Source organism: Ochotona curzoniae, unplaced genomic scaffold (assembly GCF_017591425.1).
Source record: "Ochotona curzoniae isolate NIBS_2020 unplaced genomic scaffold, NIBS_Ocur_1.0 scaffold_3208, whole genome shotgun sequence".
NCBI lineage: Eukaryota > Metazoa > Chordata > Mammalia > Lagomorpha > Ochotonidae > Ochotona > Ochotona curzoniae.
Genome location: NW_024467106.1, coordinates 500,020 through 516,786, shown reverse-complemented (window position 1 = coordinate 516,786; position 16,767 = coordinate 500,020). Strand labels below are relative to the sequence as shown.

The following is a 16,767-nucleotide window of genomic DNA, read 5'->3' as shown; positions in this document are numbered from 1 at the left end:
GATCTCGCTCAGGTGCTGGCTGGCTGCTGTGTTTTAAAGGCTTTTATTTATTAGGGCGGCAGAACTGCAGAGGAAGGAGAGGGGTCGAGGGAGATCTTCCATGTGCTGGTTCACTTCACAAATAGCCAGGTCCCCCATGCGTACACGGGAGCCCGAGCGCCTGGGCCATCCTCCACACGTTTCCAGGCCATCAGCGGGGAGCGGCACGGCAAGTGGAGCAGCTGGGACTCGAACCAGCATGTATATGGGATGCCAGTCCTGCAGGCAGAGGATTAGCAGGCTACACCACTGGCTGACCCCCAATTTTTATTTTTCTTTAAGCGGGTAGGCAGATCCACGGGGGTGTGCAGCGTGGTTGAGGGGAGTCCTTGCCGCATGTGCAGGCGATGCTGGACAGACAAATGGGTGGGCAGGACTGGGAGCCGGGACGGGGGACCCAGCTCTGCACTGTATTCAGCTCGTCGTCAGAGTGGACGCCAAGGGGGGTCCACTGTAGGGACCGTGGGCAGCGTGAGGCTGGCCAGCCCTGCAGGGCACGGGGAGCAGCCCCTGGCTGCCTGTGTCCTGGGCAGGGCACTCGGGTCGGCGGGCACGGGGAGCAGCCCCTGGCTGCCTGTGTCCTGGGCAGGGCACTCGGGTTGGCGGGCACGGAGAGCAGCCCCTGGCTGCCTGTGTCCTGGGCAGGGCACTCGGGTGGCGGCAGGAGCAGCCCCTGGCTGCCTGTGTCCTGGGCAGGGCACTCGGGTTGGCGGGCACGGAGAGCAGCCCCTGGCTGCCTGTGTCCTGGGCAGGGCGCTCGGGTCAGTCTGCCAGGCCCAGGAGGCCCTGCAGGGCAAGGAGGAACACCTCACCGTCTGGCCGGCAGAGGGCAGGCGCCCCAGGTTGAGGGGCCACCTTCCAGCCTGCCCTTCCTGCACCCACCTTAGGGTCGGCCTGTCCTGGCCCCCCGGGGAGCCTCCCCCTCCCTGCACCTGGCTGGCACCAGGGCTCTGGGTAGTCTGAGGGGCGTGGACAGTGAGCAGGATCCAGGCAGGGCGCAAAGCTGCAGCGGAGAGGGGAGGACACAGCTGACAGGTGAGCCCAGCTTCCGGCCGCAGGCCCCACTCGAGCCCCTTTCCTTCCTCTCTGGCTGCTGGCCCTCGTCCTGTGTGGTGGACCGTGGCTTCCCATGACGCAGGTGTGCCCTCTAGGGCTGGTCCCGGGTTCTCCCCACCCACCTTGGGCAGGCTGTCCCCCAGCCCCGAGGGCCTTGCCTCCACGCCGGGTGGGCCAGGCCTGGACTCAATCAGTTCTCGCTCCAGGGGAAGAGGGAACTGGCTCCCTGGGGTCCGGCCTCTCCCTGCAGACACCTGCTCCCCCCTTTCCACCCTCTGCGGCTTCCTGGCTCCAGCCCCAGCCTACCTGTGGGTGGCTCAGCCCCGGAACCAGCCGTCCAGGTCCTCGTAGACCTGGTCGCGGGGCAAGTGGGGGAGACGGGCACAGATGGCGCAGAAACGCTCTCGCCAGTCAGCAAGCAGCTGCACGCGGAGCTGGCCCCGCCAAGCAAAGAAGCGCTGGTAGTGGCTCTCGTTCATGCCAATCAGAAAGGTGGCCAGCTCAAGGGCCGAGCCAAAGTCGTCCACATGAATGAAGGCGTCCCCGGGCACGAAGGCCTCATAGGTGGCACGCGGGGGCCCCAGGACCACGGGCACGGCACCAGCTGCCAGTGCATTGCGCCAAAACTTCTCGGTGATGTAGTCACGGTGCTGTGAGTTCTCGAAGGCCAGATAGAAGTGGTAAGGGGCCAGCGTGGGCAGCAGGCAGCTGGGGCAGAGCGGCCGCCGGCTGGCACGGCCGAACACGTCCACCCGCAGGTGCGGCGCCAGCTGCCGGTACAGCTGCACCCGCCGCTGCCGCTCATGGAAGTTGCTGATCACCCAGGCGGCCAGGCGGTTCTTGGCGGGCAGAGGTGGCGCGGGCCCCTGGCGTGGCTCCAGGCGACCATAGGGCACAAAGATGTCCGAGTCTCGCCGGTAGCTCAGCACCCAGTTGAAGATGCCACGCAGACGGTGGAGGCCGTGTGTGTGGCTGGGGGACTCCATGGAGGCCCACACCCAGGGCTGCCCACGGGGCCGCTGCGCCAGGGGCAGGTAGCTTCTTCGTGTCTCCAGCTCACGGTGATGGAAGACCACAACGTCAGCGCTGGCCAGCAGGCTCCGGTTGGTGCTTAGGTGGCAATGTGCCAGGCCATAGGGAGCACAGGTGTCTCGGGACAGCTCCGGGGGCTGGGCTGTGAAGGGCCAGTGCCAGACCAGGATGGTAACTGTAGGCTGGGGTGCTGGGGCACGCCCCGGGGCCAGCTGCAACAGCCGTGCAAGCCAGAGGAGCAGGGTCAGGGCCACCCCAGCCAGGCCCCTCCAAGCCCATCGCCTCCAGGTGGAGCTAAACACTGCCGGGGGAGGAAGAGAAGGCCGGTATCCCGGGGGGGCACAGCCCCCTGGGCCCCAGCACCCCATATGGGTCAGCCCACGCTCAGACATACACAGGCCCCAGCACACACACCCTGGTTCGCCCGGGCTGGGGGACACCCCTGGGCCCCAACATACTGCCCATGGGTCAGCCGGGCTGGGGGGACACCCCTGGACCCCAGCATACTGCCCCCTGCATCATCCGGGCTCAGGGATACCCCTGGACCCCAACACACAAGCCCCTGGGTCCAGTGCCCCATATAGGTCAGCCTGTGCTCAGACATACACAGGCCCCAGTACACACCCTCTGGGTCACCCGAGCTGGGGAACACCCCCGGACCCCAGCACACCACCCCCGGGTCAGCTGGGCTGGGGAACACCCCTGTGCCCCAGCACACCGCCCCCTGGGTCACCCAGGCTCAGGGATACCTCCGGGCCCCAGCACACGGCCCCCTGGGACACCCCTGGGCCCTAGCACACCGCCCCGTGAGTCAGCCAGGCTAGGGGACAACCCCAGGCCCCAGCACACTACCCCCTGGGTCAACTGGGCTGGGAAACACCCCTGGGCCCCAGCACACCTCCCCTTGGGTCACCCAGGCTCGGGGACACCCCTGGGCCGTAGCACGCCGCCCCGTGAGTCAGCCGGGCTAGGGGACACCCCCGGGCCCCAGCACACCACCCCCTGCGTCACCCAGGCTCAGGGATACCCCTGGGCCCCAGCACACTGCCCTGTGGGTCAGCCGGGCTGGGGGGCAGCCCTGGGCCATCATATAGCTGCTCTCCAACCCATGGTTTCCCCGAGGCCCACTCACCAGCATGGCTCATTTGTTGCGCCCAAAGTCTAAGATTCTCAAATCACAGCACAGCAGCCGGGTGCCCGGGCAGTCAGTGTCTCATCTGTGCAAGGTTAGGGAGCCACGGCCTTCCTGCCCCGCCCGCCCCGCCCCGACCACCACTCCCCGCCCCCAACCCTCTGTCTCCAGACCTCAGGCTGCTGGGAAGCAGCCAGGCCCAGGGCAACAGGCCAGGGTGGGGACCTTGGCCTAGGCCACCCCGGCCCCTGCTGCCCCTCTGCTGCCCCCTACCCACCTGCGCCACCTCCAAGAACCGCCTGGTGCCTAGGGCCCAGAGACCCTGAGAAGGAGCTGACGCTCCATGGGTGGGGGGCTGTGGGTCACGCCCCAGACCCCCTCCCCGAGGCTTCAGCATGAGGGGCTTTCCAGGGTGGAAGGGGAAGGGGTCGCCCTGTCCCTGACACAGCCGGTGGCGGGCGGGGGCAGGCGCCAGTGCTGGGGACAGGAAGGTCGTCTGGCTTGCTCTGCGGCCAGCCTGGAGCCTCAAGGGCTGGGGCCTCACCCTCCTCTGGCTGCTGGGAGCCAGGGTGCAGCCGCCAGGAGCAGTTGGGTCCGGCAGCCCTGCAGAGTTCCCCTCCTGGCTCAGCAACTGCCGGACGACTGGTGTGGCCCCTGCCCCCCACTCCCCTGCCTGTTCCCCGTCGACCGTTTGGCCACCTCACGGCACTGCATAACCCCAGCCTGCGGTGACTGCTTGTGCAACGTCCAGGGCGGGGAGGGGGCTGTGGGAACAGTGGGGCCCATCCGGTACAGGGCGAGCTGGCACCACCCTGGGAGGGGGCAGTCACGGTGGCACCTGGAGGTGGGTGTGGGGACCCCAGAAGACTCCACCCCACCCCCATCCCCCCAGGCGGTGTGCCCAGCAGGTGGCAGGGGCCTGCCGGAAGGAGGTGACCCAGCTGCAGCCTGGGTGACCCGGCCTTGGGCTGCCAGAGCCTGCCATCCTTCCTGTTTGTGCTGCCAGCCAAGCTGGAGCCCGCCACAGGCCTCCCCCACCCCCCACCCCCTGTCTCCCACACAGCCCGCTCCCTTCCTGGGTGGGCTCACGGAGCCACGCCACCCCCGCCCAGGACTGGCTGTCTTATCACAGAAGTGCCAGCTCAGCCTGGCAGGGGGAGGGGGCGTGGGAACCTGCAGGCTGGCAGATGGGGCTCTGAGAAGTGGGTCAGAATGAAAGAAGGAAGAGCTGAGGTGAGAGCATGACTCAGATGGAGAGCCGGGGTGGGGGGCTGGTGGAGCACAGGGGCACACTGGCACGGGCGGGTACTCGACCCAGCCCTCACGGGGACGCTGGCTGAGGGCCCCACGTAAGGGCTGTCAGGACTCCTGGGGCACCAGGTGAGTGCACCCCTGTCCAGGTCCCCCCAGGACCCAGGCACAGCCGGGCTGCTCGCTCTTCCTGCCGCTTGGGCCGGGCCAGGGCCAGACGTGGGTCGTGAGGGCCCCCTGGTGGCTATGGCCGACGCTGCCCACTGGACCCTTGGGGAGGTGGGTGCCTGGAGGCTGCGGGGCGAGGCGGTACAGGTGCAGTGTGCTGGCGCCAGCAGGTGAGGTGGTCCCCTCCCACCAAGCCTGGGGAGGGTCTCCAGGGATCTGCAGCGACACCCTGGCCCTTTCGGGTCTGCACCAACACCCCTCCCCCGACCCTGTGACACTCAGCTGACATTCTGGGACCCCAGCCAGCACCCCAGCCAGCAGGACTGGGCCTGCAACACTGGGGGCCCACACCACCTAGGGACTCGCTGCCTCCGCCATCTGTTGCCTGCATTTGACTGGGCTGGAGACATCTGAATGGCCATGCATCCACCAGGGTCGGTGCCAGGGTGCTAGGAGCAGGGAGATGGCCGAGGCCCTGGTGGGAAGCAGCACTGCCCACTGGGCCTGCTTTGGCCAGGGACTCAGCCACGGGGCGACAGAAGGCTTCCTCCTGGGCAGGAGCCCTGGGGCCGGTGGTGAGCTTCTGGGCTTCAGGGACAGGCACCTCTTGCAGGGTCTCCAGTCACTGCCAAGTTCAGGCAGGGTGTCCCAGAGTGGGCTGCCCCTGCCCTGGACAGTCCCCTCCTGGCCAGGCTTCCAGGAGTGGGCAGCCGGAGCCCTGGTATGCACTTGAGGCCCCATGAGACGGGACAGACTGGAGGGCGCCATGCCAGGCTGTTGCCCTCGGCCTGGGGGAGGGGCTCTGGGCTCTTGATGCCTCCTCCTGCAGCTCAGGTGAGTGGCAGGGCGCTCGCATGGGCAAGGTGGGTGGTGGGCACCTTCCCTGCCCTTCTTCCAGTCTCCCGCAGCAGCCAGGGGCCCATGAAGGCTCAAATCGCAGCAACAGAGCAGGGGCATAGGAAGCGGGTCCCCAGATCTGGGCTGGCCCCCAGACGCTGCTCAGGGCAAGCCAGGGCAGGACTGCTGCTCCCAAGTGGCTCAGACCTCCAGGGGCAGTAGCCCCCCACAGCCAGCCAACAGGGGGCTGGCCCTGCACCTCTGCCCACTCAGTGACCCTGGCCAGATGCGGGAAGGGCAGCCCCCAGCTCCAGGTGCTCCAGGCCCTGCGAAGCCCACCCTGCCCCACCCCTGCCTGCTGTCCCCCAGCGGGCATGGAGTAGGCCCGGCTTCTGTCCTCAGGGCAGGGCCCTGCCAAAATGTCCTGGGGTCCCCTGTGGAGGCAGCGGCTTCTCCAAGGGTGTTGAGTCTCTCAGCAGGAGACCCTGGCCCCCATGAGGGATGGGGCACACAGGCAAGGTGGGCACCTGGCCTCTACTGGCTCCACAAACCCTACAGTGCCCCAGCTGTGCCTGTCCCCGCGGGTCCCCGCACCCGGTTCCCCCACACAGAACACACACACAGGCGCACCGTCCGAACCTGGTTTTTTAATGGGAAACGCCAGGCCCGCCCCACCCGTGGGCCCCGCGGGACTGCCTCGGTCGGGTCACTGCGGCACGGGCGGCGAGGTGGGATCGAACAGCGGGTTGCGCACTTCCATCTCCCCGGTCTGCGGAAGCCAAGGGGGCGTCAGGCGGCTGCGCACCCAGGGGCGCCCGGCTGCCAGCGCCCCCGGCTGCCCGCGCCCCCGGCTGCCCACGCGCCCGCACTCACCGGGGCCAGCCCCGGGCACTCATACACCGTGAAGTCGCAGTCTTCGTTCTCCTCGTCCGACGAGGCCGAGTCCAGCTCCTTGGCCGGCTCTTTGTGCCTGGGTGGGTGGGGGGGTCGCTGGGTCCCGAGTGGGGGCGGGCGGGGACGGGGGAGGCGGGCGGGGCAGGGGGCTCGCGGGCGCTCACCGCTCCAGGCTGAGCATCTGCTGCCGCTGCCGCTGGAAGTGGAAGAGCTCGGCGCAGTGCGCCAGCCGCTGGTCACCAGGCTGCGGGAGAGGCGCGTTAGGGTGGGCGCAAGGGGCCGGACGCGCGGGGGCGCAAGGGGCGGGCCACGCACCGAGATCCGCGGTGTGGCGGGCGAGCCCGGCGCCTTCGTGGCGGCGTAGTCCACCTTCTGAGCCAGGCGCATGTCCCGCTGCAGCCTGTGGACACACAGCGCAGTGGGCAGGGCGACCTGGAGCCCGGTGGCCTCCACCAGCCCCGCACGCGGCCTACTTACCTGCACCAGCAAAGGGCAGCCATAGCGAGCGCGGCCACGCCTGCCACGCAGAAGCCCACGACCAGCACTGCGGGGGGTAGTGGAGAGGTGGCTCACCTTGCACACACACCTCCCCTCTCCCGCGGACCAGGCGCCCAGCCCGTCTGTGTCACCTACCGAGGGCCAGCGCGTCACCCCGCTGGCCGGGGTGCTCCAGCCGGGACACCTGTACAGGCCCAGAAGACGCAGGTGGGCCCAGGGAGCTATGCGATGCAGGGGTGGGGGCTGCAGGCGTCACGGGCAGGCCGGGCCTGGGCCCTGGGGCCAGCTCTGAGAAGCCCGGGGTGGCTGCAGGGAAAGAACACTTAAGGAGACGCTCCAGGGTCGAGGGGGCGAGGCAGCAGGGCTAGGGTCTCACCAGGCTCCTCTGACAGGGGTCCACCCGAGGCCCTCGGGGGCCCCGCCTCCTTCCGCGCCAGCTCCTGGGCCAGGAGGTCAATCTCATCTTCTAGTCGCGGTGGGAGTGGTCCCTCCCCTGTGGGGTAGGGGGTGTCAGGGGCCATCTCTCCCAGGGAGGGGGAAGTGGACCCGTCCCTGTGGGGTAGGGGCTGTCAGGGGCCACCTCTCCCAGGGAGGGGAGGCGGACCCTCTCCTGCAGTGTGGGTGGGCCGTCAGGGCCCATCTTTCCCCAAGGGTCTTCCACAGCTGAAGTGCTCTGTGAGGGGGCAGCCCTGGGCCTGGCTGCTGGCACTGGTAGCCCTAGCCTGCAGGCTGCTGGGCATCCCAAGCCACCATGGGGGAACCTCCCAGGGAGACTGGGGGGTATAGCAAGGGGTGGGGGCACAGGGTCCGCAAGGGACAGCTGCCTCCCCGCCTGGGGGCCACCTAGCTTCCACCACTCCTCAGGAGGGCAGGGTGGGGGCCTTCCAGGTAGACACAGCATAGCTTCCAGCACCTTCCACCAAGGCCCCCTGCCAGGACTCAGGGGTCCCTGGGGGCCACACACACCAGGCACCTCAAGGTCAGCCCCCTGACTCCTGGAGCCCGTCCCATGAACCACAGACCCAGAGGAGGGGGTTCCTCTGCTCCTGCCCGCTGACACCCTGGCCCAGCCTTGAGCCTGATCACCCCACAACACACTGGGGACCCACTGGCCCCTGCCGAGGCTGGAGCACATACCAGGGGGGCGGTGCGCCCGGGACACGCATCGGCCCTGGGAGTCCTCGTGGAAGGGTTGCAGGCAGGGCCCACAGGCGTGTGCTCCAGGGGGACACCGCGCACGCCTCTTGAGGGTGCAGTCCAGGCTCCGGGGACAAGTGGCCGCATCTGGGGAGGAAGCACAGGTCACACTCCGTCTGCCTGGCCACAGGACTGGCCGCCCAGGCCCCACTCCAGCCATTGTCCTGGGCAGGCCCCTCCTCTCCACAGCCCGCCTGAACCAGGAAGCCAACAGCGGCCGCCTGTGGAGCCGCCCAGGTTTCCTTGCCCAAGTCCTCCCTCCAGCCTGGGCCAGGCAGGCCCCAGCGGCCCTCCAGAACGGCGCCTAGCCACTAAGTGCCCGGAGCAAGGCCAGTGTGCCCGTGCCGTGGGCCCAGCTCTCCCTCTGGCTCAAGATGAGAGGTGACACATGCCTGCTCACCCTTCCCCCCACACCAGGGCTCCCCAAAGCCCACCGGGCCCTGGTGGAGTCCATTGTACCAGCCGGCTGCCACCCCCATGCCTACAAGCCTCTGGTAGAGCCCAGGGCAGGCCGGGGGGGCTCACCCGCTGCCAATCTAGGGCCCAAGCTGGGGGTCACCCCGCCGCCACAGCACCAGGACCCTGGAAGCCCTAACCCTAACCATACTCCCATTCCTGGAGACACCACCCCACTCCTCTGGGGTCCAGCCTGCCACAGGCGGTCGGGGGCACCCTGGGGACCACCAGGGCCTTTTTTCCCAGGCCCCCCACTGGGGATGGGATGCCTGGTTTCCTGGATGCCTGGCCTGCTTGGTTTCCTCGGAGACTTGACACTGCACAGCCCCCGGCTGTAGGCCTGCCAGTGGGTGGCGGGCACAGGCCCTCAGGCCGGCACCTGCCCTCCCCAGCCTGGGTCACTAGTGGGCCGGGCCCAGGGTTCCGGCAAGTTAAACATTAAGCCTCTGCGCACAGACCCACCTGGACCCCACCCACCAGCTGGGCCCTCCCAGGTGCTGACAACCAGGAGTTCCCCAGGCCCGGAGTGGGGGCTCCATGGAGATAAGCAGCAGCGGCAGCCACTGCCCTTTCACTGCGGGCCCCACGCAGCCACTTTGTCCACAGGGGCCTCGGTTTTCCGCTCTCTAAAGGTGGGCCAACAGCCCCTCCTTTGGGCGAACAGGCACCATCCCCAGGCCTGCACCTGGGGCAAAGGCGGGCGTGGTCCTGCGGACCCTGGCTTGGCTTCATCCTGAGGGGGTGCCCTCCCAGGCAGGAAGCAGCCCTATGAGTGGGCGGAAGCTGGCACAAGACCCCCGAGGCAGGGGCAGGCTGCGCAAGGCGCCCTCGCAGCCCTCAGACCCTGCCTGCCAGCACGGCCAGGGGCGCCCGCATCCCGACCCCAGAGCAGACGTGGGCGTCTGGCCAGCGAGCGCCCAGCCTGGGAGGCCCACAGCGATGGACCCCCGGCCCCAGACAATGCCCGCTGGCAGCCGAGAGAGGGCCCAGCGGCAGCACCCCTGCGCGGCCGGGCCGCTGTACCCGCTCATCCCGGGCCTGCGGGGCCGGGCCCGGTGGCAGGGCCGCCGCGCACCGCGTCCCTGGGCGCGCTCGCTCACCCGCGCGGCCGGCGGCGGCTGCGGAGGCCCCGCGCAGGGCCGCGCCGAGGACCAGGCCGGAGAGCAGCAGCCGCAGCAGCCGCAGGTGCCGCGAGGAGGGCGGAGGCACGGGCGTCGCCATCGGTCAGCGCCGCCGCCGGGGCAGCATGGCACCGCGCGGCCGGGGCTCGGCGCGCCTGGGGGGCTGCGTCCGGAGAGGCCGAGGCGCGGGAGGAAGAGGAGGCGGAGGCGCTGACGCTGCGGCAGATCCGGGTGCGGGCGCGCGGAAGTGCGCCTGCGCGCTGCACCTGCGGGGCGGGCTGGCCGATGGCTGCGCCGCCCCCTCTCCCGCCGGCTGCGCCCCTCTCCCGCCGGCTGCGCCCCCTCTCCGGGGCCGCCCCAAAGGCCGGCGCCGGAGTCCCGTCCCGCACCGCCTCCTCGCGCCCCTGATGTCTGGCGGGGTCCTGGCGCCGGGTGCGCCCCCTCCTCGGCTCCGCCTCCACCGGCGCGCGGGCCGAAAGTGTGAGACCCCCCAACAGCAGGTGCGCCCCGGTTCTGACGTCATCCGGGCGGGGTCCTCGGCCGCGGCGCTCTCGGGGGTGCCGCCAGAGGGCAGGAGTGACGCTGAGAGCTGGGAGCTGTCCAAGGTGGCCCTGGTCCCCGGGGAGCTGACCTCGCCCCTGCGCCACCCCTGCTGCTCCGCACGCCGGAGACCCCCGAAGTCCCCAACTCCAAAGCTGGGGCCGCACGGGCAGTGGCAGCCCCTCCCCAACACTCACCATACACCACAGGCTTCTCCCAGGAAACGGGGGGTAGGGGAGAAGCAACGGGACCCCCAGCTCCCAGCCTGGAGCCTTCTAATGGTACAGAAGGCTGAGCAGGCCCCTTTGGGGGTACAGGAAACCCAGGACACGAGGAGGACAGGGTGCTGCCCTGCGTGGGGTGGGAGCCCAATTCTGATCTCACCCGAGCAGCAGCCCCCCGCCCACAGCCTCACTCCTGTGTGGGCCTGTGAACGGTGGGGGCCAGCACTGCCCAGGGCCCCAGAAAGGCAGCAAGCAACACGAGCCACAGTGGCACCCAGGGGACCCGCGCAGCTGGAGAGACGGGGCGGTCCGCGGCGCTCGACTGGAATGTTTTATTAGCAAACTCTGGAGGCCCCGCCCCAGCCCCAGGCCGAGGGGTCCTCCCCCACCCCCCGGGAAGAGGAGAGCCGAGTCTGAGGCCAACGGGGCCTCCCCGCCTACTCCGGCGTCCTGCCAGCGGGGAAGGGGGTCCCGGCCCGCGGGCGGCCTTGGGGGCTGGTCGCTGCAGGTGCGGTGCAGTGCGGGGACCCCCAAAGCCCACCCCGGCGTTCCGCCAGCGGGGTCCCCGACCCTAGAGGGCGCTTGGCGACTTGGCGGCGCGCGCCTGGCGCAGCCCCAGGACCAGCGCGGCCAAGAGCGCGGCGGCGAAGAGCAGGAGGAGAGCGACCCAGGCGCCGGGAGCCGTGGCCTTGCGCAGCACCGGCGCGTCGGCGGGCACCAGGTTGGTGAGGTTCAGCATGTAGCCAAGCGCCCAGCCCACCGCTGTGTCCGCGGCCTGTGGGCGGGGGGCGCGGCCTCAGCTGCCGGGAGATGCCACCCCCGCACGCCCCTACCCTGGCCCCGGCGCTCACCTGCTTCTGGAAGGCCAGGCCGCCGAAGGAGCGCTCGTCGAAGCCGTAGCGGCTCAGCAGTTGCTGCACGAACGTGGCGACTGCGCAGTAGTCGGCCAGGCGGGCACGCTGCCTGGGCGCCCGGGTCTGCAGCTGAGACGCCGCAGGGATACCGTGGGGCTGCGGGCCTGCTGTGCACCCCATGCCCACGTGCCATGGCCTCCCTCAGGGGTGGACAGCCTGCCACGTCGAGGGCAAGAGTGGAGGAGTGTGCGCTCCAGACCTAGGTGGTGGGCCCCAGGGGTGTCTCCCAGGTTCCCTGATGTGGCCCACGCCTTCTGGAACCCAGGGTGTGGCAGCCAGGAGCCCTGGGCCCTCCCTGTTGGGAGCTGACCCCCTCACCTGTGGCCAGGTCAGGTTGCAGGTCGTCTCCACCGCGGCCTCCAGCTGCTGCAGGGTTGCCAGCGGCAGCCCCAGCTGTGACTTCAGGAACTCCACGGTGTAATAGAAGGCTGAGAAGGCCTGGGAGGCAGGTGGAGGGGAGGGCACAGTCACGCAACAGCGGCTGCCTTGTCTGGGGCAGCTGCCCCAGCCCGCGGCCTAGACTCACTATGAAGTTACCAGCCACAGGGGGCTGGAAGACGCCGTCGAAGGAGCAGCGGGAGAAGCCGCAGGGAGGGGAGCTGAAGAGCCGGGAGACCAGGGCGCGGCAGAGGGCCGGGCTGCCGGAGCCCTGCAGGACCACCTCCTCGCTGGTGTTGAAGGGCGGGGGCTGTTGCACGCAGGGCGCTTGAAACACGTCCCCCACCAGCACACGAGTGGAGTAATCGCGGGGCCAGCAGGGGTGCAGCCTGTGGGTCTGGGGGAGACCGGCTGCATGCGGCACCGCTGACCCCAGTGAAGACCCCCACCCGTGATGCTCCGGCACTGCCCAGTGTCACGTGGGCAGCACCACTCGGTGCTCAGGACACACGGGGCACCCCCACCCCAACCTCACCCTGGGCCAGTGCTCATGAGGGCTCCCTCCACTCCCAGGATGGCCATGGTCGGGGAGCGGCGTGGGCGGGCACCTGGAGGGCATGGGCCAGCAGCCTCCGCAGGACCTGGTCGCGGCCATAGCACAGGTGACTGTGCGTGTAGACTCGGTAGTGCTGGCCGTAGAGCCTCAGGTGGACCTCACCAGCAGGGTCCTCCACCGGGCCCGCCGTCTCGAACGTGATCTGTGTGGAGGCCCCGCCCAGGTCCAGGGCCCCCAGCGTCCCCTTCCGGGGCCGGAACCAGCGGCCCACCCAGCCGTACTGCCAAGGAGAGCGCAGCAGGGTCAGCCAGGGCAGGTGCCCAGGTTGCCCGGGGACTGCCCAGATCGGCTGCCTGCCTGCCACCCACCTTGATGAAGTTCTCCAGGAGGTAATTGGCTGTCACCCAGCCAAACACGCCCTCGTCCTGGCCAGAGAGGATGCGTGCCCCGCGGAAGTCAAAGGGGAACCGTGCCAGCACCTGTGACACGGCGGCTAGCACCTGGGCCGCGACCTCCGGATGGCTCAGGCTGCAGAATGCCGTGGCTGTGAGGGCCTCGCCCTGTGGCCCATCTGTCCCGGGGTCTGCCTGGCCCAGGGGTGTGGGGAGGGCTTCGTGGGAGCCAGGGTGCAGCCAGGGGCAGGGGGCACACTCACTTGAGCAGGCGCATGCCGGCCGTGGCTCCCAGATAGAGGGGTGTGCCCGCGTGACTCTCCCGGGGCACATCACGCAGTGCCTGCTCCAGGCATCCCACAAGGCTCTGGCCGGCCCCGGCGGGGTTGTCGGCGTAGCTGGAGATGCCCCCACCTACGGGGAGGCAGAAGGTCCCTCCCGGTGGGTGGAAGGCCAGGACCTGGCCAGTGGTAGTTGGACTCAGCTCAAGCTCACAGAGGGACCCAAGTGCCACCAGTGTTCGATGCTGCTGTCGGCCTGGGCGCGTGACACAGGTGCCAGGACAAAGCACTGGCCTCATTCTCCTCACCGTCCAACTCCGCTGGGCGGGCTGCCTGGGGCTCCCTCTCTGGAAGGCACCAGTGCCCGCAGCCCTGCCTGGTCCCACCAGGAGTGGGTCACCAGGCTCAGTGGCATCAGATGGGGGGCTTCACCTGGAACATGGCAGGAGCTGTGCTGGCTCACAGCTCAGGGCCTGGCTGCGGGGAGGGCCCTGGCTGCGGGGAAGGCCTGGCTGCGGGGAGGGCCTGGCTGCGGGGAGGGCCTGGCTGCGGGGAGGGCCTGGGGCGGGCGGGGGGAGGCTTCACCTGGAACATGGCAGGAGCTGTGCTGGCTCACAATGCCGGTGCCATTCTCCTTGTCCGCTGGCCACTTGTACACGAACATGGACGTGTGGGAGGAGCCAGCGTCCAGGACGATGCCGTACTGGGGGCGTGGTGGGGAGTGGAGCGCAGTCAGCCCAGCCCGACCCTGAAGGTTCCCACCCATGCCACCAGAGCCAAGAAGGCCTGAGATGGACATGGCCACCACACAGAAGCGCCGGGAGAGGCTGCAAGCAGGGGATGGGAGCCTGGGCAGAGTAGCTCCCAGGCCTCAGGCTGTGCCCTGCCCAGCACAGAGCATGGGCGACCACATGTGGGGCTTCCTGGGGCAGGAGGTGATGGCCTGCCCTGACGTCTAGGAGCCCACCCCGAGCGGGGATGTGGCCGGGCCCAAGGGGTGGCTCTACAGAGCGCAGGCTGGGCAAGCTGTTGCACGGGTTGCCCCGACATTAGGACTCCGGGGAGGGGTCGGCTGGACGGCTGCCAATCCCACTGCTGGGCGCGGCCCTCCGGGCACCGCTCCCCTGCGCCCCGCGAGGGAGCCCGGAATTTGCAGCTCTGAACATGCTGGGTTCTCCGCGCTCCCGCCCACACAGCCCTCACGGCGCGCTCCGCACAGGCATAGTAACGGGTTAAAGCAGCGGCCCGCCCGGTAGCGGGAGGCTCCCGGGCTGCAGCCAGGCCACCCCTCGAGGACAGCTCGCGTCCAGCAGGCGGGGCGGGGTCCCTGGGCCCCGGCCCCTGTCGTTCCCCATCCGGTCAAACTGCAGAGGCACAGGGCAAGGATGGCACCCACGCGCGGGCTGCGTCCCGGGGGCAGCGGGGATGGTGCCCGCGGGTTCTCGGGATTTGGGCCTCGGCTCCGCGTCGCCCCAGAAGCGCCACCACCCCGTGGGCCCAGCCGGGAGCGGAGCGCCGCAGCCCCGAGAGCCCACCCGGCCCGGGCTGGCGGCTCCCAGGGCGCGTTCCCCGCGTGCACCTTGAAGGCTGCAGGCTCCTGGACGTCGCGGGTGGAGACGCACAGCAGCAGCAGGCCAGCGAGGCCCGCGGCGGCCAGCAGCAGCCACGGCAGCAGCAGGGGCAGCACCTTCCCGGCCATGGGCGGGCGCGTGGGAGCGCAACGCGGGGAGCTGGGGGCTGCGGGCAGCGGGAGGCCGAGGCTGCCCGCCGGGGTAGACGCCCGGGGTGGGGCGCCGGCGGGTTCCGCCCCCCGGATCCCGCCCCGAGCGCCGCCCCCGTCACGCAGGCAGGTGCGGGGCGCCCCGCGACCGAGTCTCGCGCGCCTGGTCTGGGCGCCCGAGGCGGGGAGGGGCAGGACTCCCGAGGCGGTGGGCCGCGCGGACTCGGGGCCTGGACGCCCCCACGTTTCCCCCGGCTAGCTCCAGGCTTGTGAACAGCTCCTGGCCGCTCGGGCCCCCGCTCCTTGCGCGCCTCCCTGGGCGAAGTGGAAATTCCAGCACAGGGCGCGCCAGCGGGCGGTGGGGCCGCGCGAGGCGGGACCACCAAGGGGTGCTGGGGGCGGGGGATGGCCTTGGCTGGGGGCAGAGCCAGGCAGTGGCGGCCGCCTGGGACCGCTGCCCGGCCCGGGGGTCTGGTTCCTCGCAGGCCTAGCAAAGGCGGCTTTCTTCTCGCTAGGACCCCGCGGGGAGGGATGGGCGCCCCGAGAGGCCACTCCGCCTGCTCCCGCCCCACCCAGGGCTCCGGGCCCCATTTTCCACCAGCATGCCCTCCCCCACCGGGCCCGGCCCTGTCTGTAACCCTGAAAGTCCAGACAAGGGACAGACCCGGGTCCCCCAGGGTCAGCAGCCCCCGCCCCCACAGCTGTGTACGAGGGGGTGGCTCCGGGCCACTGTGTTCTTGGAGGGAGCACGAGGCCCGGCTCCCAGGACCGGGCAGGAAGCGGGCTGGGCCTCGGGGAGCGGGATTCTGGCTGAGCGTGCAGCGGGGCCGCTGAGAACGGCCCTCCGAGGCAGGGAGGCATTCTGCAGGGGGCCAAGGGAAAACCCTGACTCCAGGCGGACAGGTGCAGGGCGTGGCCCTCTGAGCAGACTCTGGGCTGGGCCACGCCACTGCCAGCTCGTTGGGGAGCCCTTGCCGCGGCCCCCAGCCATGGGGTCAGGATGCTCCTGGCAGCCCCCTGAGCCCTCTGGGTGGCCTCAGCCCTGGGCGGCCACTCCTTTGCACTGTTTGCGTGCTGGGCGTTGAGCTGGCGTTGCACGCTCACAGACAAGGCTTGTTTACTTTGCATTTGAAGGCAGAGCATCAAAGAGCTTCTGCGGTTTTCCTTCTAAATGGCTCCAACTCCTGAGGAGCCGGGAGCTTCCTCCTCGGCCCCAGCACTTAGCCCAGCAGCCGCGGCTTTCCCAGGCCGTCGGCAGGAAGCTGCTTTGGAACTGGAGCACGGAGGACTCAAACCAGCGCCCTTATGGGATGCCGACATGAGCAGTGGCTGAGCTTGCAGCGCCACGGTGCAAGCCCACAGGCTGTATTTGTGAGCTTGGCTCCTGCTGACATGGGGCAGCCGGTGTCACGCATGCTGGGGCCTCTGCTGCATGCCGCGTGGGACCTGGGGCCAGCTGGGACACATGTGCCTCAGCCCTTCCTGCAGGCGCCAGGAGCAGCTGCCTGTGCTCCACCCTCGCTGGCAGCTGCCAGCTTTCCTTCTAGCTGTTAGAGAGGGATACTCCGTTTGCTATTCACACCCTAAGCACCCATAGCAGCCGGGGCTGAAGTCGGGAGCTTCATCCGGGTCTCCGCTGTGGGGGCAGGGGCCCGTCCTCTGCTGCTGTCCCGGGGTATCAGCAGGGAGCTGGAAGGGGAGCAGCTGGGGGGCTCTGATGGGGGTGAGAATGCTGCCTGCGGTGGCCTAGCTTGATGCACCCCAAGGCATGTGTGAGACCCAGAAGAAGCTCCCAGCTCCTGGCTTCAGATCAGCTCAGCTCTGGCATTGTGTTCAGCAGATGGACGGTCTTTCTGTCTCTCCTCTCTGTAAATCTGCCTTTCCAATAAAAATTTGAAAAAACGAACCCAAATCCGCTCCATCTGAACACCAGCCCCCTGGCAGACACACCCGGGGTGGGAAGGCTTTGTCTGTGAGCCCTACCCACCACTCCCTGGCAGGGACCCGGCCCACCCCCTCCCCCGCAGGGACCCGGCTCACCCCCTCCCCCACAGGGACCGCCCGGCCTCCAGGCAGCCTGG

The 16,767-nt window shown here is 69.6% G+C and overlaps 3 protein-coding genes across 10 annotated transcripts; all 3 read right to left on the bottom strand.

Annotated features, from left to right (window-relative positions):
* Positions 1-27: 27 nt before the first annotated feature.
* On the bottom strand, positions 28-3,952 carry FUT7 (fucosyltransferase 7). Of its 5 annotated transcripts, none has more exons than XM_040963255.1 (3): positions 3,260-3,951; positions 1,402-2,428; positions 28-258 (listed from the first exon to the last, which is right to left on the bottom strand). In XM_040963255.1, exons 1-2 carry the CDS (start codon positions 3,270-3,272, stop codon positions 1,413-1,415), a joined length of 1,029 nt encoding a protein of 342 aa, XP_040819189.1. In that variant the 5' UTR covers positions 3,273-3,951; the 3' UTR covers positions 28-258; positions 1,402-1,412. The 5 variants fall into 5 exon arrangements, with proteins under 5 accessions (XP_040819189.1, XP_040819190.1, XP_040819192.1 ...); XM_040963256.1 differs by lacking the exon at positions 28-258 and adding an exon at positions 796-1,042; XM_040963258.1 differs by lacking the exon at positions 28-258 and having other exon boundaries at positions 796-2,428; positions 3,260-3,344; positions 3,804-3,951.
* Positions 3,953-6,142: 2,190 nt separating this feature from the next.
* NPDC1 (neural proliferation, differentiation and control 1) lies at positions 6,143-9,875 on the bottom strand. Of its 3 annotated transcripts, none has more exons than XM_040963347.1 (9): positions 9,670-9,875; positions 8,045-8,191; positions 7,290-7,400; positions 7,043-7,249; positions 6,887-6,953; positions 6,725-6,809; positions 6,574-6,653; positions 6,389-6,485; positions 6,143-6,284 (listed from the first exon to the last, which is right to left on the bottom strand). In XM_040963347.1, exons 1-9 carry the CDS (start codon positions 9,779-9,781, stop codon positions 6,222-6,224), a joined length of 969 nt encoding a protein of 322 aa, XP_040819281.1. In that variant the 5' UTR covers positions 9,782-9,875; the 3' UTR covers positions 6,143-6,221. The 3 variants fall into 3 exon arrangements, with proteins under 3 accessions (XP_040819281.1, XP_040819279.1, XP_040819282.1); XM_040963345.1 differs by having other exon boundaries at positions 7,043-7,213; positions 7,284-7,400; positions 9,661-9,872; XM_040963348.1 differs by lacking the exon at positions 7,290-7,400 and having other exon boundaries at positions 7,043-7,213; positions 9,661-9,873.
* A 1,067-nt stretch (positions 9,876-10,942) lies between these two features.
* ENTPD2 (ectonucleoside triphosphate diphosphohydrolase 2) lies at positions 10,943-14,665 on the bottom strand. Of its 2 annotated transcripts, none has more exons than XM_040962745.1 (9): positions 14,546-14,665; positions 13,552-13,669; positions 12,949-13,099; positions 12,662-12,821; positions 12,346-12,573; positions 11,886-12,134; positions 11,678-11,797; positions 11,297-11,428; positions 10,943-11,220 (listed from the first exon to the last, which is right to left on the bottom strand). In XM_040962745.1, exons 1-9 carry the CDS (start codon positions 14,663-14,665, stop codon positions 11,017-11,019), a joined length of 1,482 nt encoding a protein of 493 aa, XP_040818679.1. In that variant the 3' UTR covers positions 10,943-11,016. The 2 variants fall into 2 exon arrangements, with proteins under 2 accessions (XP_040818679.1, XP_040818680.1); XM_040962746.1 differs by having other exon boundaries at positions 11,297-11,359.
* Positions 14,666-16,767: the final 2,102 nt, after the last annotated feature.

Bases quoted from the DNA above. Each gene is read 5' to 3' on its own strand.
- ENTPD2 (XM_040962745.1), bottom strand. From the start codon at position 14,665: ATGGCCGGGAAGGTGCTGCCCCTGCTGCTGCCGTGGCTGCTGCTGGCC. The intron at 12,135-12,345 runs GTGCCCGCCCAC...GGTCTCCCCCAG, and splicing joins TGCTGGCCCATGCCCTCCAG to ACCCACAGGCTGCACCCCTG. The intron at 11,221-11,296 runs GTGAGCGCCGGG...CCCCGCCCACAG, and splicing joins GCCTGGCCTTCCAGAAGCAG to GCCGCGGACACAGCGGTGGG.
- NPDC1 (XM_040963347.1), bottom strand. From the start codon at position 9,781: ATGGCGACGCCCGTGCCTCCGCCCTCCTCGCGGCACCTGCGGCTGCTG. The intron at 7,250-7,289 runs AGCCTGGTGAGA...TCGCCCCCTCGA, and splicing joins GGGTGGACCCCTGTCAGAGG to CCCTGGAGCGTCTCCTTAAG. The intron at 6,486-6,573 runs GTGAGCGCCCGC...CCACCCACCCAG, and splicing joins CAGATGCTCAGCCTGGAGCG to GCACAAAGAGCCGGCCAAGG.